This window comes from Podarcis vaucheri (assembly GCF_965113315.1).
Source record: "Podarcis vaucheri genome assembly, chromosome: 8".
Taxonomy (NCBI): Eukaryota; Metazoa; Chordata; class Lepidosauria; order Squamata; family Lacertidae; genus Podarcis; species Podarcis vaucheri.
The window spans coordinates 93,487,298-93,503,835 of NC_138766.1; the positions used below are offsets into that span (position 1 = coordinate 93,487,298).

Here is a 16,538-nt window from a genome sequence, read left to right on the forward strand (position 1 = left end):
CCTTCAGCTGTCTTCTAAAAGTCTGGTAGTTGTTCTTCTCTTTGACATCTGGTGGGAGGGCGTTCCACAGGGCGGGCGCCACCACCAAGAAGGCCCTCTGCCTGGTTCCCTGTAACTTGGCTTCTCGCAGGGAGGGAACCGCCAGAAGGCCCTTGGAGCAGGACCTCAGTGTCCGGGCTGAACGATGGGGGTGGAGACGCTTCTTCAGATTCCCTTTACAGCTAAGAAAGATTTGCAAAAAGAAAAGTATTCTCTCTCCCTCGTCTTTTTGAGCAGTGTGGCTTTCCGTGTCTGTGCCTCGTGCTGTGACCACGGGGGCGAGGAGAAGAGCGCCCAGCTGAAGTCTCTGCTGCTAGATTATTTTGAGAAGGATACAGATGAAGCGGATCCTGCAGTCCCAAGTGAAGAGCAGGACACTGAGGATCTCCAAGACATTAAAGTGAGAGAAGCTGCTTTTTGCTCCTCCTCTTAATGGCACCGAAGCATAGAATGACACAGGCATCTCTTTTGGGCTTCTCCAGATTGTGGCCACAGTCAGGCACCGTGTGTGACAATGTGCCACTGTCTCCTGCACCCTAATCCTGCAATGCTCCTGGGACTTCATGGTCCTCATCTGTTTCATAATACTATTTATGGGTCTGAGGAGGCTTTCTAAAGATCTCCTGAGATAACGATGGGTGGGTAGGTGAACCTCTGGCAGATTTGTTCATATTAACTGTACTCTCCACTGATTTGTGGTTAGGGACTTGCTCTGCAGATGGGCAGATGGCTACTCCTCTTATTTTTCAAAGGAGAGGGTCGTAACTCATTGGCAGATTACCTCCTATGCAGGCAGAAATCTCCCGTTTTAAAAAGGACTCAGGCCACAAGGGACTGGAAAGACCTTGAGTTGCTGCCAGAAGGAAGTTCTGGGCTAGATAATCAGTAGATTTACCCTGCCCACTTTTCTACCTGTGCAAAGAAGTGAGTTCTCTTCTCCCTTTTAAACCAGAGGTGGGAAAGAGTCCTTTCTGGAGACACTTCCAACTGTCAAGTACACAACGCTGAGCAAAGATGAGTCCAGTGTTTTGACTTGGTACAAAGCAGCTCAACATGTCCAAATCGGTAACTAGTACGCTTTGCTTCCCAATTTCAGCTTCGGGACTGGGAAGAGCAAATACGAGCTGACGTCCGCAACTTCCTGTCTCTCCGCCAAGACGAGAAGTTCACTGGCAGGGCTGTGGCTAGGATCTTCCACGGCATAGGTGAGGATGTAATTCTCCAGCTGTTCCGTGGCCTGCTCTGCTTCTTGCATCATCAGCACAGAGCCTGGCACCGCACAGGCGATAGGCTGAAATCCACCAAAACCTCCAGAGGGCACTTCTGCTCAGTCACAATCTGATCTCCTAAGGGCAAAGGCAATTGAGCATCACATTTGCCACAGTGCTGTAGAACAGCCTCTTCCAACCTGGTGCTTGCAGATGTTTTGGACTACAACTCCCTGGACGTGGCTGATGTTTGTTGTAGTCTTAAAAACACCTGGAGGCTACTACTTTGGCAAAGGCTGCTGCAAAGTGAACAAAACTGGTAATTGTTGTAAACAGAATCTCTGCCCTTTTCCCCTTATGGGGTATCCAAGAGCCCATATAGAGTCCTTACGTAGGTTCCCTATTGGTACGAGAAAACAACAGAGGCCAACCAGAGAATATTAAGAGGCAAAGCAGCTAGTAAGCTTGATCTTTATTGATCTGTTGCAACAGGGTGCTCCCCTCACACGCAGGAAAGGAGGAGGAAACCAGAACAATGGCGCGCAAGGCCTTATATAAACATTTTGAAATTGCCATGCTGTAGATCAAGACCACCCCCAGAAACATCATACATACATCACAGAAGGGGTGTAGCTCAAGACCACCACCCCAGATACATCATACCTACATCACAGAAAAGGCGGTCTAAAACATAAATTTGAATGTTGTTTTTCTTCCTATTTACTTGATTGGATACCCTGCTTATTTGATTGGATACCCTGGGGAGCCTGGCCAGTCTTTTGTAATGATAAATACTTAGTAATGGTAAATACTTACAGATAGGTAGCCGTGTTGGTCTGCCATAGTAAAAAAATAAAAAAAATCCCTTCCAGTAGCACCTTAAAGACCAACTAAGTTAGTTCTTGGTATGAGCTTTCGTGTGCATGCACACTTCTTCAGATACACCAGTGTGGTGTAGTGGTTAAGAGCGGTAGTCACGTAATCTGGGTAACCGGGTTCGCGTCTCCGCTCCTCCACATGCAGCTGCTGGGTGACCTTGGGCCAGTCACACTTCTGTGAAGTCTCTCAGCCCCACTCACCTCACAGAGTGTTTGTTGTGGGGGAGGAAGGGAAAGGAGATTGTTAGCCGCTTTGAGACTCCTGAAGGGGAGTGAAAGGCGGGATATCAAATCCAAACTCTTCTTCTTCTTCTTCTAGTTCCTGAGTCAGGTCACAGGCTCACCCTATTCAAACGCAGACATACCTTTAAGACAGGATTTGTGAAGGAAAAGACAATGGGGAGGCTTTCCCATTTTCCATCCAGAGAAAACATTTGGTCAGGTTGGGAATAAAAAATGGTTCCAGGTCGGTCTTCCTGTGCTGATCTATGTACGTGCTTGGCTGGTACACTTATGAATATTGAACATATATCTAAGACCTCAAAATTCCTATCACATAATCCTTAGCTCTATGTCAACAATGTAGGCCTAGCAGGAGGCTCTGTTGGGCCCTCTAATGGCTGGCATTGCTCTGTTTTTTTTTTGTTTTTTTTTTGAGAAATGAACAAGCACTTCCAATTCTTTTGGTGGCTGATTGAGTTTTCTCCGTTTGGACAGGAAGCCCACGCTACCCAGCCCAAGTTTATGGCAGAGACCGGCGTTTCTGGAGGAAGTACATACATTTTGATTTCAACAAGATTATACGCATGGCCACGGAAGAAATCATCCGTTGGAACTGAATTGAGCCTGCACTGCCATCTCCAGGGATGAAACCCCAGAGCACAGCTCCACGGTTCCCTCAAGCCTGTGTGCAGGTTGTTCTAATTGCAAGATGCAACTGACCAGCCAGCATCCCAGGAGCCAAAACAGCACCTCCTGCTCCCCTTGCGGTTTTGCAGAACTTCTCTGCAAGGCAGGTGGAAAGCTGGGCACCTGAATGGACTTCTCTGTTGCCCTGAAATAAGCAAAGGTTTTGGGGGAAATGGCTTGTTTTCATCTCCAAGCCTTTCCTATTTTTGTATGTAAAGCTTCCTTTTTATTTTTTGATTTTTTACAAAATTGTCCTGATTTTTAAATATTTTTTTAATGTAAGGGAGAGTGTTAAGCCTTCTTCTAACCTCTAGGAATTTTTATTATTTTTATTTATTATCTGGACTTCTACATACTTTGCAAATCTCGAAGTGTGTTAATGGATGCCTTCCCTCCTTCCTCCAGGGTGCCAGCATTGGAGGGAGGGAGGTTGATTTAATAAATAATGATAATAAAATATGTATAAAAGGAGGACCCATGATTAAGGGTAGAATGCACATACAATTGGGAGACATACAGGAGGGACTGGCGTCAGCAAGCATAATCTTGAAAAACTAATGGGCAGATCCTCTTCCATAAAAGAAGTGTGAGGATTTGCTTTTATATGGCATTTAGAAATATAATGCTTTAAATGTTTGGCTGCCGCCCACCTCTTCACCTGCAATAAACCTATTTCATTGTATGCAGGGGCCTTTAACATATTTTTAAATAAGTGAGGAATGCTTGCATTGTTATAAAATAGATGGTGAACGGACAGTCTTAATTTAGCACTGATTTTTCTCTCAATTCCCCCACATCCTTTTTGTACATTTGCCTTAATAAATATACAAAGAAGTTTATATGCAGCCTTCCCATCTATTTGAGCAGGAACTAAACAGGTGAGGAATTTAATAGTAGTAGGTTTGATCTTCGTGCAGTCCATGGGACTCTCAAGAGTCTCCTCCAGCACCAGAATTCAAAAGCATCCATTCTTTGGCGATCAGCCTTCTTTATGGTCCAGCTTTCACTTCCATACATCACTACTGGGAAAACCATGGCTTTAACTATACGGACCTTTGTTGGCAAGGTGATGTCTCTACTTTTTAAGGTGCTGTCTAGGTTTGTCACTGCTTTTCTTCCAAGGAGCAGGCGTCTTTTAATTTTGTGACTGCTGTCACCATCTGCAGTGATCATGGAGCCGAAGAAAGTAAAATCTCTCACTGCCTCCATTTCTTCCCATTCTATTTGCCAGGAGGTGATGGGACCAGTGGCCATGATCTTAGTCTTTTTGATGTTGAGCTTCAGACCATATTTTGCGCTCTCCTCTTTCACCCTCAATAAAAGGTTCTTTAATTCCTCCTCACTTTCTGCCATCAAGGTTGTGTCATCTGCATATCTGAGAGCCAGTGTGGTGTAGTGGTTAAGAGCGGTAGTCACGTAATCTGGGTAACCGGGTTCGCGTCTCCGCTCCTCCACATGCAGCTGCTGGGTGACCTTGGGCCAGTCACACTTCTGTGAAGTCTCTCAGCCCCACTCACCTCACAGAGTGTTTGTTGTGGGGGAGGAAGGGAAAGGAGAATGTTAGCCGCTTTGAGACTCCTGAAGGGGAGTGAAAGGCGGGATATCAAATCCAAACTCTTCTTCTTCTTCTTCTGAGGTTGTTGATATTTTTTACAGCAATCTTAATTCCGGCTAGGGATTCATCCAGCCCTGCCTTTCGCATGATGAATTCTGCATATAAATTAAATAACCAGGGGGACAATATACAGCCTTGTCGTACTCCTTTCCCAATGTTGAACCAATCCGTTGTTCCATATCCAGTTCTAACTGTAGCTTCTTGTCCCACATAGAGATTTCTCAGGAGACAGATGAGGTGATCAGGCACTCCCATTTCTTTAAGAACTTGCCATAGTTTGCTGTGGTCGACACAGTCAAAGGCTTTTGCATAGTCAATGAAGCAGAAGTAGATGTCTTTCTGGAACTCTCTAGCTTTCTCCATAATCCAGCGCATGTTTGCAATTGGCTGCTCTATAGTGTCCTTTATTGGCAGCGCTTGTCAAGTACTGAAACGAGATGATGACCTCTTGGTGTTTTCTACTTCTATGGTCCCCTGACCCAAAGGGGACACAGTTTCAACGAAGACCTTATGAACACTACCGGTACTCGGTCGAACTCTGCCTCTTCAAAGCAAAGTGAGCTTGCGCCGTTGTTGGCATCCGTCTGTCTCGAGAGACAACGGAGGGGTGCGCCTTTGGGGGTTGAATCCTGCACCTCTGGAGAGGTAAAAAGTATAGAGCGGCGCCACTCTACGCTTCTGCCCAAGCCCGCTTTCGATCGACAACCGGAAGTCTCGGCCTTTGCAGTGAGACTGTGCCCTTTAGGGTGAAATAGCGTCGCGGCGCCTGCCGAGCGAAGTCAACCGAGAGGCGCCGCCTAGAAGGGCCGCGAAGCCTCACCGACGGAGCGCCGTTTCCGGTCCGAAAGCGACGCTTGCCCTTTTCCTCTCTCCTTCACCGGAAGTGTACCTGCGCTCATGGTCTGGGCCTGGTTCCGTTTCTCTGAGGGAGGCGGCGGCGTTTCCGCTCTCGCCGTTGGCCGTGGAAGCGCGGAAGCGGAGCGGCTGGACTTTTATGTGGGTCCCGCGAGCGGCGGGGAAGGAGAGGGAGGGGGCGGAAAGGGGGCGGCTCAGCGGCGCCCTCTAGCGGCTGAAGCGCGGAAGGGCCGGTGGGGAGGGGGTTGCCATGGCAACGGAGGGGAAGCTGGACCACTCGCCTCGGGGATGCTGCTGATGCTGCCAGGGAGGCTGGCAACCCAGTGATGCCGAGTCCTGCTGGTGCCACAGGGGTTCCTGTGGGGGCTGGGGAAGCTTCGTTTTTGGGAGTAGGGGGTGTACGTTTGGCAGGCAGGAGAGCCCCCAAACCCAAACTCCCTTAGCATTTATGCAGTTATTCCGAATTCATACCCTGCATGATTGGCAAAACAACAACGCCTCAAAGTGGTTTACAAAAAAAAGGTTAAAATAATAATATTTTTATTTATACCCCGCCCTCCCCAGCCAAGGCTAACAAGCGATAATAAAAACAAGTAGAATGAATACAACTTAAATACAAGATTAAAATACAACATTAAAATATTGAAACATTAAAATGCAGCCTCATCGCAGGAGGAGAAGGAAAGGAAAAAAGAAAGAGAGGGAGGGAATCTAATTGGCTCCAAGCCAAAGGCCAGGCGCAACAACTCAGTCTTACAGGCCCTGCAGAAAGAAATCAGATAACAAAACAATAACAAAACCACAACGACGGCATAAAAGATACAAAAAGTCAAAATAAGAAAATTATTTATATTTGTTGTTTATTAAATTTGCATACCACAAAGATCACAGGGCAGTTCACAACGTAAAAATACAAAATGAGAACACATAATAGATTTTTAAAAATGAGACGTAAGAAATAAATATGAATAAATAAGTACACTGGCACTGGACCCCTACACAAAGAAAAGATGACAGATTGATGGTGACAGATAGTTAAGGGAATCCTTTCGCATGGACTGAAAGGATGTTTAAAAGGAATCGAAGCACAGGGAGCCAGCAGGATGCACTTCTGATGATGACAGACTACAGCATGGCAGGGGTTGTTATGAGTAGGGAGCCACCATCATTTGGGGGGCATAATGCTGGCTACCCTTGATGGCCCCCCTCAAAAAAGAGGGGGGTTAAAAAACATACCAGCATTTCTAAGTGTCTTGGTAAGCTTGCTTAAACAAGAATGTTTTTAGCAGGCACAGTTCCTAAATACGGCAACCCCAGTTTAAAAAAAAGGGTCCTAAGCATCCACTGCCAGTTAGAAAGGACATTATATATGTGTGTGTGTATGTATGTATTTAAAAAATATATATATTATACACCACTTGATTGTAAAACAATCAAACCTCAAAGTGGTTTACAAAAAAGGTTAAACTTTCACAGAGCTAAAATGACAGCAGACCAAAAACAAATTAAAACTTGCATCTACTTTCTAAACATCTAGGTAGTCTTGTCTAAACAATAATGTTTTAAGCAGGCACCGAAAAGAGTACAGTGAAGGAGCCTGCCTGATGTCAATAGGCAGGGAGTTCCAATGTGTAGGTGCCGCCACGCTAAAAGACCAAGTTCTTACAAATGTGGAATGGGTGTTTTGTGGGACCTGCAACAGTGCCGGTTCCACTGGGCTGGTCGAACAAATATTCTGATCTGCTAGAAAGGAGCTTCCTAGGTTACAGACATAAGAAGATCTAATGTCTCCAGTATCCTGTTCTCACAGTGGACAACCAGGCGCCCAATATGGGAAGCCTGCAAGCAAGACCTGAGTTCAAGAGCATGCTCTGCTCCTGAGGTTTCCAGCAGCTGTTATTCAGAGGCACACGGCCTTTAACAGCAGAAGCAGAGCATAGCCCTAGTGGCTAGCTGCCGCTGGTAGCTGTTTTCTCCATGAATTTGTCTAATTCTCTTTTATAGCCATCCAAGTTGGTGGTCATCGCTATCTTTTGTGGGAACAAATTCCGTAGTTTAGCTGTGCGCTGTATGAATAAATGCTTTCTTTTGTCTGTCCCAAATCTTTCAGCATTAAATTTTATTGGAGGTCCACAATTTCTAGTATTTTGAGAAAGGGAGAAAAACACTACCCATTTTCTCCATATCATGCATGAATTTATATACCTCCATCCTGTTGTAAAACTCTGATCAGATTCTATTAGCGTACTCTAAGGATTAAATAGGGACGCGGGTGGCGCTGTGGGTAAAACCTCAGTGCCTAGGACTTGCCGATCGTATGGTCGGCGGTTTGAATCACCGCGGCGGGGTGAGCTCCTGTCTTTCGGTCCCAGCTCCTGCCCACCTAGCAGTTCAAAAGCACCCTTAAGTGCAAGTAGATAAATAGGTACCGCTTTATAGCGGGAAGGTAAACGCCGTTTCCGTGTGCTGCGCTGGTGCTGGCTCGCCAGCTGCAGCTTCGTCACGCTGGCCACATGACCCGGAAGTGTCTCCGGACAGCGCTGGCCCCCGGCCTCTTAAGTGAGATGGGCGCAGAACCCTTGAGTCGGACACGACTGGGCCGTACGGGCAGGGGTACCTTTACCTTTAAGGATTAAATGCTAACTGCTGATAAAATTATATACATTAAGGACCGAGCACATGTAAAAACTCAATGGAAAAGTGGGTGTTTTGAATACATTGTTGTGTCCAACAGAGAAGGTAGGCAGGCAATGATTAATGGCTTTTATTGAAGATTGGTTACGTTGGTTAACTACTAGCAACGTGAAAACCATCAGGTCTATTATGTCCTTCCTGCTTACAGCCCATGGTAAAATAAAATGATTCCAGTACCATATTGTGTCATTTTAAAGCTAAACAAGAATATGTAAAATAAAGACCTCAAATCTTATTTTATTCATTTAACAAAATTTATATACCAGTTGAGTGCGTAACAAGCAATATTAAAATGCAGTGTTATCTCAATTTTCAGCTGTACCATGTTAAAGGGTATGAAATCAATTATATCAGAAGTAAAACAATAATAATAAGACTGAATTACCCTTTGTAATTTATTTTCCACCAATGACAGGAGAGCAGGGTGGGGTAGGGTGTTGGCTTCTGCAGCCAATCAAAAAGCTAAGATACAAGAAGATATCTTACGGGTTTTCTCAAATATTTGTATAAAGTTGTTGTGACTTCATTATGTTTCAGTAAGTTTCATTAGCAACCTGGAGGTTACTAGCCAAAGGCAACTTTCAGGTATTTTAAAATAAAAACACTAAACATTTTCAAGTCCTGTCTTTCATCTACCGGGGCAATTCCATTCTGTGAAGCCATGCCACCGTACCCAGACTCTCCCCTGTTCTGCTTTCTAGAATATTAGGTTGACCAGGTATCTACATGGGAAATCATTGTGTCTCTCTAACAGCGCCCATAAGTTGCAAAATATTACGCTGGGCAGAGAAAGCTAAATCCATGCCGTCTCATTTTCATTATTTGTGTATAACATGTCTAGCCTCTGAGTTCTTTCCACAACTACCAATGGGCAGACTCCCTTTCCCTCTGGTCCTTGAATACAGTGGTGCCCCGCAAGATGAATGCCTCACAAGACGGAAAACCCGTTAGACGAAAGGGTTTTCCGTTTTTGAGCTGCTTCGCAAGACGATTTTCCCTACGGGCTTGCTTTGCAAGACAAAAACGTCTTGCAAGTGTTCCGATTTTTTTCCGCTCCCCCCCCCTTTTCTAAGCCACTAATAGCCTTTTAGCCGCTAATCCGCTAATCCTTTAATAGCCGCTAAGCCTTTAATAGCCGCTAAGCCGCTAATAGCGCTAATCCGCTAATAGGGTTGCTTCGCAAGACAAAAAAACCGCTAGACGAAGAGACTCGCGGAACGGATTAATTTCGTCTTGTGAGGCACCACTGTACCTACACTTCTCCTGGATGCACGTGAAGGTACAGATCCCTCCTTTCTCAGCCTGTTGAGCTCTGCCCATCTTTGCTTGTTCTCCCTGCAGGTAGATGGCAGTTCCTGAAGGATGAACGCCAAGTATGCTGTCCTCGCAATGCTGTATTTTGTCCAAGGCATCCCGTATGGGCTCCAATCTGGGCTGCTGCCTATCTACTTCCGCACGCTGGGCCTCTCCTTTACCCAGATCGGCCTGTCTAAGGTGCTTTATTTGCCCTGGATTCTCAAGATGCTCTGGGCACCCCTGGTGGACCATTACTTCACCAAGAGGACGTGGCTGCTGCTCACTCTGTATGGCTTCGTGCTGGCCTGCCTGGCCTGCTCCCTCATGGCCCCCGAGGCAAACTTCTTCCCGGTGGCCATCGCCCTCCTGCTCATGAACTTCTGCGCCTCCATCCAAGACATTGCCGTGGACTCGATTGCCATCCAGCTGCTGACGCAACGTGAGATTGGGTACGGCAACACCATCCAGGTCGTGGCCTACAAGCTGGGCTCCGTCTTGGCAGGAGGGGGCCTGCTCACTGTCCTCCATCACCTGGGCTGGCAGACCCTCTTTGTGGGCCTGGCCCTTCTTTATGTTGTGGCCATTGGAGTCACCTGGAATGCTAACCTAAAAGTGAAAGTGAGGTTCAATCCTCAATACGATTGGGTCAGGTTCAGAACCTTAAACCCCTGCCTCATGCTCCAAGAGCTTCTCAAGGTGCCGGACACTCTTTGGACTGTTGGTTTGGTGCTCCTCTATAAGTTGGGTGAGTCCTCCTAAAGACTAGCAGCTGCAGATTATGCTGGTGAGCCAAATGGTTGATCTGTTAGGACATGCACAGTGTGTCTTTGGGAAAGGGGTCCAGGCTAATGGGGAGAGAGTAAACGTGGGGATATTGTGTGCAGCTCAGCAAAGTTACATGATGTAGACCAGTGTTTCCCAACCGGTGTTCCGCGGCACACGAGTGTGCCGTGAGACGTTGCCTCGTGTGCCGCGAGATGCCTGGAGGGAGGCGGGCGAGTCGGGCGGCGAGAGGCGGGGCGGCGGCGGCGAGGAGAGGCCGAGCCTCCTGCTGCTGCCTGGCGCTCCTCCTCGCAGCCGGCAGCGCTGCCTGGGCGCCTCCGCGCGACTCTGCCTCGCTGGGTTTGGTCTCCCAGCAGAGACGGGTCACACGCGCACCTCCCTCCCTCCCTCAGCCTGCGCGGAGGGAGAGCCAGAGAGAGGCATCGCTCCTGCGCGGCGGGAGAGGGAGCAGCCGGAGCGATGCCCCAAACGAAGGCATGGGACCGGAGGGGAAATCCTCTCCGAGGAGGATTGAGTGCAGCTGAGAGAAGCCTTTCGAGGAGCTGCCGTGTCCCCTGGAAACCCCCTTCCCAGCTCTGCCTGCCTGCCTGCCCAAAGCTTGGAGGTTCCCCGGCAAGGGGGAGGGAAAAAACTTTCACTTTTGTGCGTCCCTCCCGGCGTGACGCTGCGCGCTGACGTCACGGGGCGGGGCTTTAATGGTGGTGTGCCGCGAGATTTTTTTTCAGTAAACAGGTGTGCCGTTGCCCAAAAACGTTTGGGAAACACTGATGTAGACCTTCCAAGTTGATGCCGTTTCAGGTGTGAGAGTTGAGGGTGAGGACACTATAGTTTTGAATGCACCTCCTCTTAAGCACCTTCAGCTTCTTAGCTCTTCCAGTTTCTCCAGCCTAGTGACTTCCAGATGTTTCGGACTGCAACCCCCATCAGCCATGGGGAGGCTGTCTTACGTCATGTGCTTTTTTCAAGTAACTGAGTTAGCCTGCATCTTGTGACCCACCACCAGAGTTACAACAGAGATAGTTTCTGGCAGCCTGTGTGTCTGACTCCCTTGTTACACCAGCTCTGCTGGCTACTGGCCTGTTTCCAGGCCCAATTCAAAGTGCTGGTTGTGACCTGTAAAGTCGCAGAGCTTTCAAAATGCTGTGTCGCAACATGTTAGCATGTCGGCTGCAGTGTGTAGGTGTGTCGTGCGAATGCTTCCCATGCTCCTCCTGGGGTTGGAAAAGGGTTTAACCTCTGGTTTGCTAGTAAAACTGAATTACTGTGTCGCAAAATGATGCATGTCTAAAAAGTGTGTCAGCAACATGAAAAGTTTGGAAAGCTCTGCCCTATCTTAGTGTATTTTTGATGTTTGTTGGAAGCCGCCCAGAGTGGTTGGGGAAACCCCAGCCAGATGGGCAGGGTGCAAATAATAAATTATTATAATTATTACTATATGGTTCTAGCCCAAGCTATCTGAAAGGCTATACTCACCCATACAGGCAGCAACCATTTTGCATGCGTCCGATTGACGTGTGAACACCAATACATGGGTTGTTTTGGACCTGGCAGAGGGCAGAATAAGGGGCAGAACAGGGTGGGGCATAACAAAGTGGGCAGGCTTATGCTCGCCCCACTGACACACACAGGGGCCAGGAATAGAGTCCCTGCGCAAAGTGGTTGCTGCCTGTAATAGTAACTGTAATTCCTATTCCTATTATTTGCAGCAGCTGAGTTCCCCAGCCCAGGGCAGGTTTGCTGGAAACTGAACCTTGATTCTCCTTGCAGGTGAACAAGGGGCTATATCCATGTTTCCCCTCTTCCTACTGGACCATTCCTTTTCCCCACAGGAGCTTGGCTTCTGGAATGGGATTGTGGCCATGATCTTCTCCATTATAGGCTCCTCACTTGGAGGCTATCTGATGTCAAAACAGGGGTAAGCACCATCACCCTTCAAATGGGGTTTCATGCTATGGATTCTCCATGTGGTTTTTCATCTTACTCTGCCCAGTTTTTCACTTCCAGCAGGCACTTTCTTTGTGCCGTGCTTTGTCCCATTTATGCAGAATTATGAGGCTGCCGTACACTGAGAAGCGGGGAGAAAAGGGAATCGGGATTGGCTCTCAGGAATCCGTATATTTTGCCGCATCAAGGACCAGAAGCATTTTACAAAAAACAAAAAAAACTATGGATCCTTGGAGGGTTGAATGGCCATTTGCAAATGCTTTTGAAAACACGCCCACCTGCCACCTATTATCCTTTGACTTCCTCTGCACTCAGTTAGAAATAGCTAACATTTCCACAGCACATCTTTTGCTCTGCTTGCAACATCTACTCCAGAATGCTGAAGGCTGGATCTTTTCTCCAGGGCAGCCTGATTTGATTCATAGCCTTTTCACGTCAGTCTCTGCCCTTGCCGCCCTGCAATGAACCTCTTCTTGTGCTGTCCCTGAGTGCTTCTGCCATCCCTGATGACTTTCCTTTGTGGCTTGTTCTCCCCAGGAACCCCTTTTCTATGCTGAAGACCTTGATGACATTCCGCTTGTTCAGCCTGGTCTTCCAAACACTCCTGCTGGTTGCCTATGAGGACAAAAAACCAGTCTTTGAAGGTGAGCTGAAAGCAGCCCAACACAGCAGCTGTTTCTTCTGCTTCAGTCTCGGTTCAGATCTCATCCAAGAGTCCTCAAGTCACAAATGTGTTTACTGTGGTTTATTCTCCCCACCCTGAATCTGAGTGTTTGCAGAATTTGAGGGACTTCAATGAGGACGACCTTTTATACTGGCAGTGCAGAGGGAACGCTCTTCGATGCAGCCTCTCTCCCCATCCTTCCACACAAATATTCCTAGTGCATGAGGATAAGAAATGGTGCATTATTGGATTGTGGCTGAAGGCCACACAGAATGGGTTACAGCTCAAAAGCTTCCCTCTGCTAAGGATTTATGGGACCGCCTCTCCTGGTCTGCTCTGCAGAGGACCTTAAGGTCCATGAATAACCAGAGTTTAGAGGTCCCGGGCCTAAGGAACCCAGACTGCCCTCCACCAGGGCCATGTCAGGTTCTCAGCCGCAGTCAGAGGTAACTGGCCTCACTCCAGGCATTCGGCTTGAGATCCTTGTTGACCTCCCCATCTGCGTCTCCCGGCAGGATACAGGCAAGGTCACAAATCGGCAATCCCACTCAGCGTGAGAGGGACACACCTCTCCCCCTCCTCCCTGGTTCCCTCAGGGAGGGGTAAAGAGACAGACAGAAATCTATTTACATGTCTTTATTCCTGTCATTCCAGCAGTACTGAGAAACGTGTCTGCACTCTCCAGACTCCAACAGTAGTGTCAGAATCTCCACCCCTGTACTTCCAGTACAGGTCAGATGACACTCTAACATCCGGTGCTCAGTACAGAGAATAGACTGCCCCTTTGTCCCAATAGTACAATCCCAGACATCAACATCCTGTTTTGCATTCCAGACACCTGCAGCTGGCTTTTGCATTGCTGCTTTTTCCTGACAGGCCAGGGCCTTTTCAGCGATGGCTCCGACCTGGTGGGATGCTCTGTCCCATGAGACCAGGGCCCTGCAGGATTTAACCTCCTTCTGTCAGGCCTGTAAGACAGAGTTATTCTGCCTGGCTTTCAACTTGAACTTAGCCTGATCTTTTATTCTCCTTCCTTCCCTCCCCCTCCCTTATTTATGAAGATTACCCGCTCTGAGACCCCACAGCTAATTCTCCCCTGGCCTCCTCGCTGGCCCAAGTAGGACTAATTCAGCCAGCTAGCCCTGGGGATTATCTAATGCTTATTAAATGGATTTCCCCTAAATTGATTTCTGAACTTTGAATTTTATTGTTATTCATGTTTTTATACTGTATTTTATGCTGCTTTTACAATTAAGTGTTTTAAACCGGGAAGGGCGGGGCATAAATAAAAATTCATATATATATATTGTCAGGGCTGCTACCCAGTCCCAGCTCACATAGGACCACGTTAGCCAGCGTTCACGTTAAAAGAGTCTTTATTGGGTTACAGGTTCCATTTCCAAACTGCAATGTGCAGCCCCACGTCTTCTATGTCAGACCGGCGAAGACCCGTCTGAGTCTCCGCCTCTAGCACACCAGCTTAATACCCTAGCCTTGCTCCACCTCCTGCGCCTTTCCTTCCGTCTCTGGGTCCTTCTGCCCCCCGTGGTCTCTTCTTTCCTACTCTCTTCTGACGCGGACCCCCCTGACCCTTCCGCCTCCTTGCGGCGGGCTTTGGGACCTGGCTCACTCTCCGGGCTGCTTACTGCGCCAGCTTCCGCTGCATTTGAACTTGGCGCTCGCGCCCAACTCTCTACCTTCCTCTTGATCGTTTTGTCGCTCCCCGAGGTGGGCGTGACTACTCCTGACTCATGCCCTCCCTCCTGCTGAAAGCCTCCGGAACCCGATGTCTGGTCCCCTTTCTCCCCGCTGCTCCCGGCTGGGCACGTGGGTCCCGATCTCCAACTGCTGCTCTCTGATCCCTCTCTGGACCCTTCTTCCTGGGGTGTCCCCCTGCTTTCCCCCCTTGCTCTGACCGCTGGCGCTCCCTTCTGGGAATCCTCGGACTCACTGGACAGGCTCGGTGATCTCGGGTCGTCATCCCCACTCATCCTTCCATCGTATTCCTCCCCCTCGCTCTCTGTCTCCTCCCTTCTCTGCGTCTCTGCTCCTGAACCCCTGACATCCATCCCCCCCTCGAAGCCCCCCCTTCCCCCCTCCCCGCTTTCAGGTGTGGGTGCTGGGTGCTCCATCATCACGGGAGTGAATGCCGGATACAGTTCGCTCCCCGTCGCTGGCCGCCAACTGAAGACCTTCGAGTCTTCCTCCTCGCGTTCGTCAACGTTGATCTGCTCCGCCTCCATTTCAGTGCCGCCGTGCTCGAACCCAAGATCCTCCCCGAACACGTCCATGTCAGTCTCTGCGTCGGTCGCTCGACCTGGCATCTCCAGCCACCTCCGGCGCCACTGCTCCTCTGGTCGATCGTCCCACCAATACGAGGTGTCTGACGCCGAACCCTCCGGTGACCCCTCTGGGGAACGGGTGCCCGGTGCGGAGTCCCCGTCCGAGTCGAATCCACGGAACGTGCTGGAGGAAAGTGTGGGCGTGAACAACCAGTCGTCGAAGAAGCCTGCTGGCATGGGTCTGGGTGGGAAAAGGGCATGAAACTCGTCCTTGAGCAGGTGTTCCTTCAAAGCGTAGTCTGGCACCCAGCTATTAGCACTGGCCCGGGTGCCCTCTCTGGCTAGGAGGTATTCTACTCCCTCTTCCCCCCATCTGGAGTCCAAAATCTCCGTGACTTCGTTGATGGGGTCCTGCTGTGGCAATCTCCCCGCCTCCGTCCGCTCCTGAGACGGACTCGGTGCTGTTCCTGGTTCCTGGAATCTGTGAGGTGCCTTGTAGGGAGTGAGCACCGACCTGTGGAACACCGGATGCATCCTGGAACCCTCCGGCAGCACCAGCCGGAAAGCTACTGGGTTGATCTGTGCTTCGACTTGGTATGGACCGAGTTGCTTGTGCCCCAACTTCTTCTTGGCTAACGATCTGGTCGGCACTGCGTGGGCTGCCAACCAGACCCAGTCTCCCACTCGGATCTCTTCGCCAACCCGCCTGTGCTTGTCAGCTTGCACCTTGTATGCGTGCTTCGCTAGCTCCAGCTGCCGTCGGAGTTGATCGTGGACCTCCTGCAACTCAGACGCGAAAGCGTCCGCCGTCTGCGGTTCCCCTTCCCCCACTCTCTCCAGTCCCGGGAAGGTTCTGGGATTCCTCCCATTGTTGGCGAAGAACGGCGTCACCCCTGTGGACACGTGCTTCGTGTTGTTGTAGGCGAACTCGGCGAGCGGCAGGTAATCCACCCACGTCGCAGGCTGTTGATTGGCATAGCATCTCAGGTACTGCTGCATGATGGCATTGACCCTCTCCGCTTGCCCGTTGGTCTGCGGGTGTCTCGCTGATGTCAGGTTGATCTTGACGTTCAGGAAGCCCATCAGCTTCTGCCAGAAATTCGAGATGAACTGGCGTCCGCGGTCGGACAGTATAGACCGCGGCAGACCGTGCACTTTGAACACGTGATCTATGAACAGTTTGGCTGTTTGTTCCGCCGTGGCCACCTTCGCACACGGTATGAAATGTGCCATCTTGGTGAACAAGTCCACCACCACTAGTACAGCTGTCTTGCCTCTCGAGCTGGGTAGATCCGTGACAAAGTCCAGGGCCACCCTCTCCCACGGTTCAAACGGCGTTTGCAGCGGTTCCAGCAGTCCCGCCGGTGGTTT

At 49.3% G+C, this 16,538-nt stretch overlaps 2 protein-coding genes across 2 annotated transcripts in view; both read left to right on the forward strand.

Annotated features, from left to right (window-relative positions):
- Positions 1-3,873, forward strand: part of RECQL4 (RecQ like helicase 4) — a 44,110-nt gene extending 40,237 nt beyond the window's left edge. Inside the window, exons 23-25 of the mRNA XM_082235465.1 lie at positions 277-439; positions 1,136-1,244; positions 2,843-3,873. Coding sequence (XP_082091591.1) covers positions 277-439; positions 1,136-1,244; positions 2,843-2,964 — 394 coding nt within the window. The 3' untranslated portion in view covers positions 2,965-3,873. The remainder of the gene's footprint in view (positions 1-276; positions 440-1,135; positions 1,245-2,842) is intronic.
- A 1,619-nt stretch (positions 3,874-5,492) lies between these two features.
- The window catches only part of MFSD3 (major facilitator superfamily domain containing 3), a 29,837-nt gene continuing 18,791 nt past the window's right edge, over positions 5,493-16,538 (forward strand). Inside the window, exons 1-4 of the mRNA XM_082235793.1 lie at positions 5,493-5,649; positions 9,544-10,239; positions 12,045-12,192; positions 12,759-12,865. Coding sequence (XP_082091919.1) covers positions 9,561-10,239; positions 12,045-12,192; positions 12,759-12,865 — 934 coding nt within the window. The 5' untranslated portion in view covers positions 5,493-5,649; positions 9,544-9,560. The remainder of the gene's footprint in view (positions 5,650-9,543; positions 10,240-12,044; positions 12,193-12,758; positions 12,866-16,538) is intronic.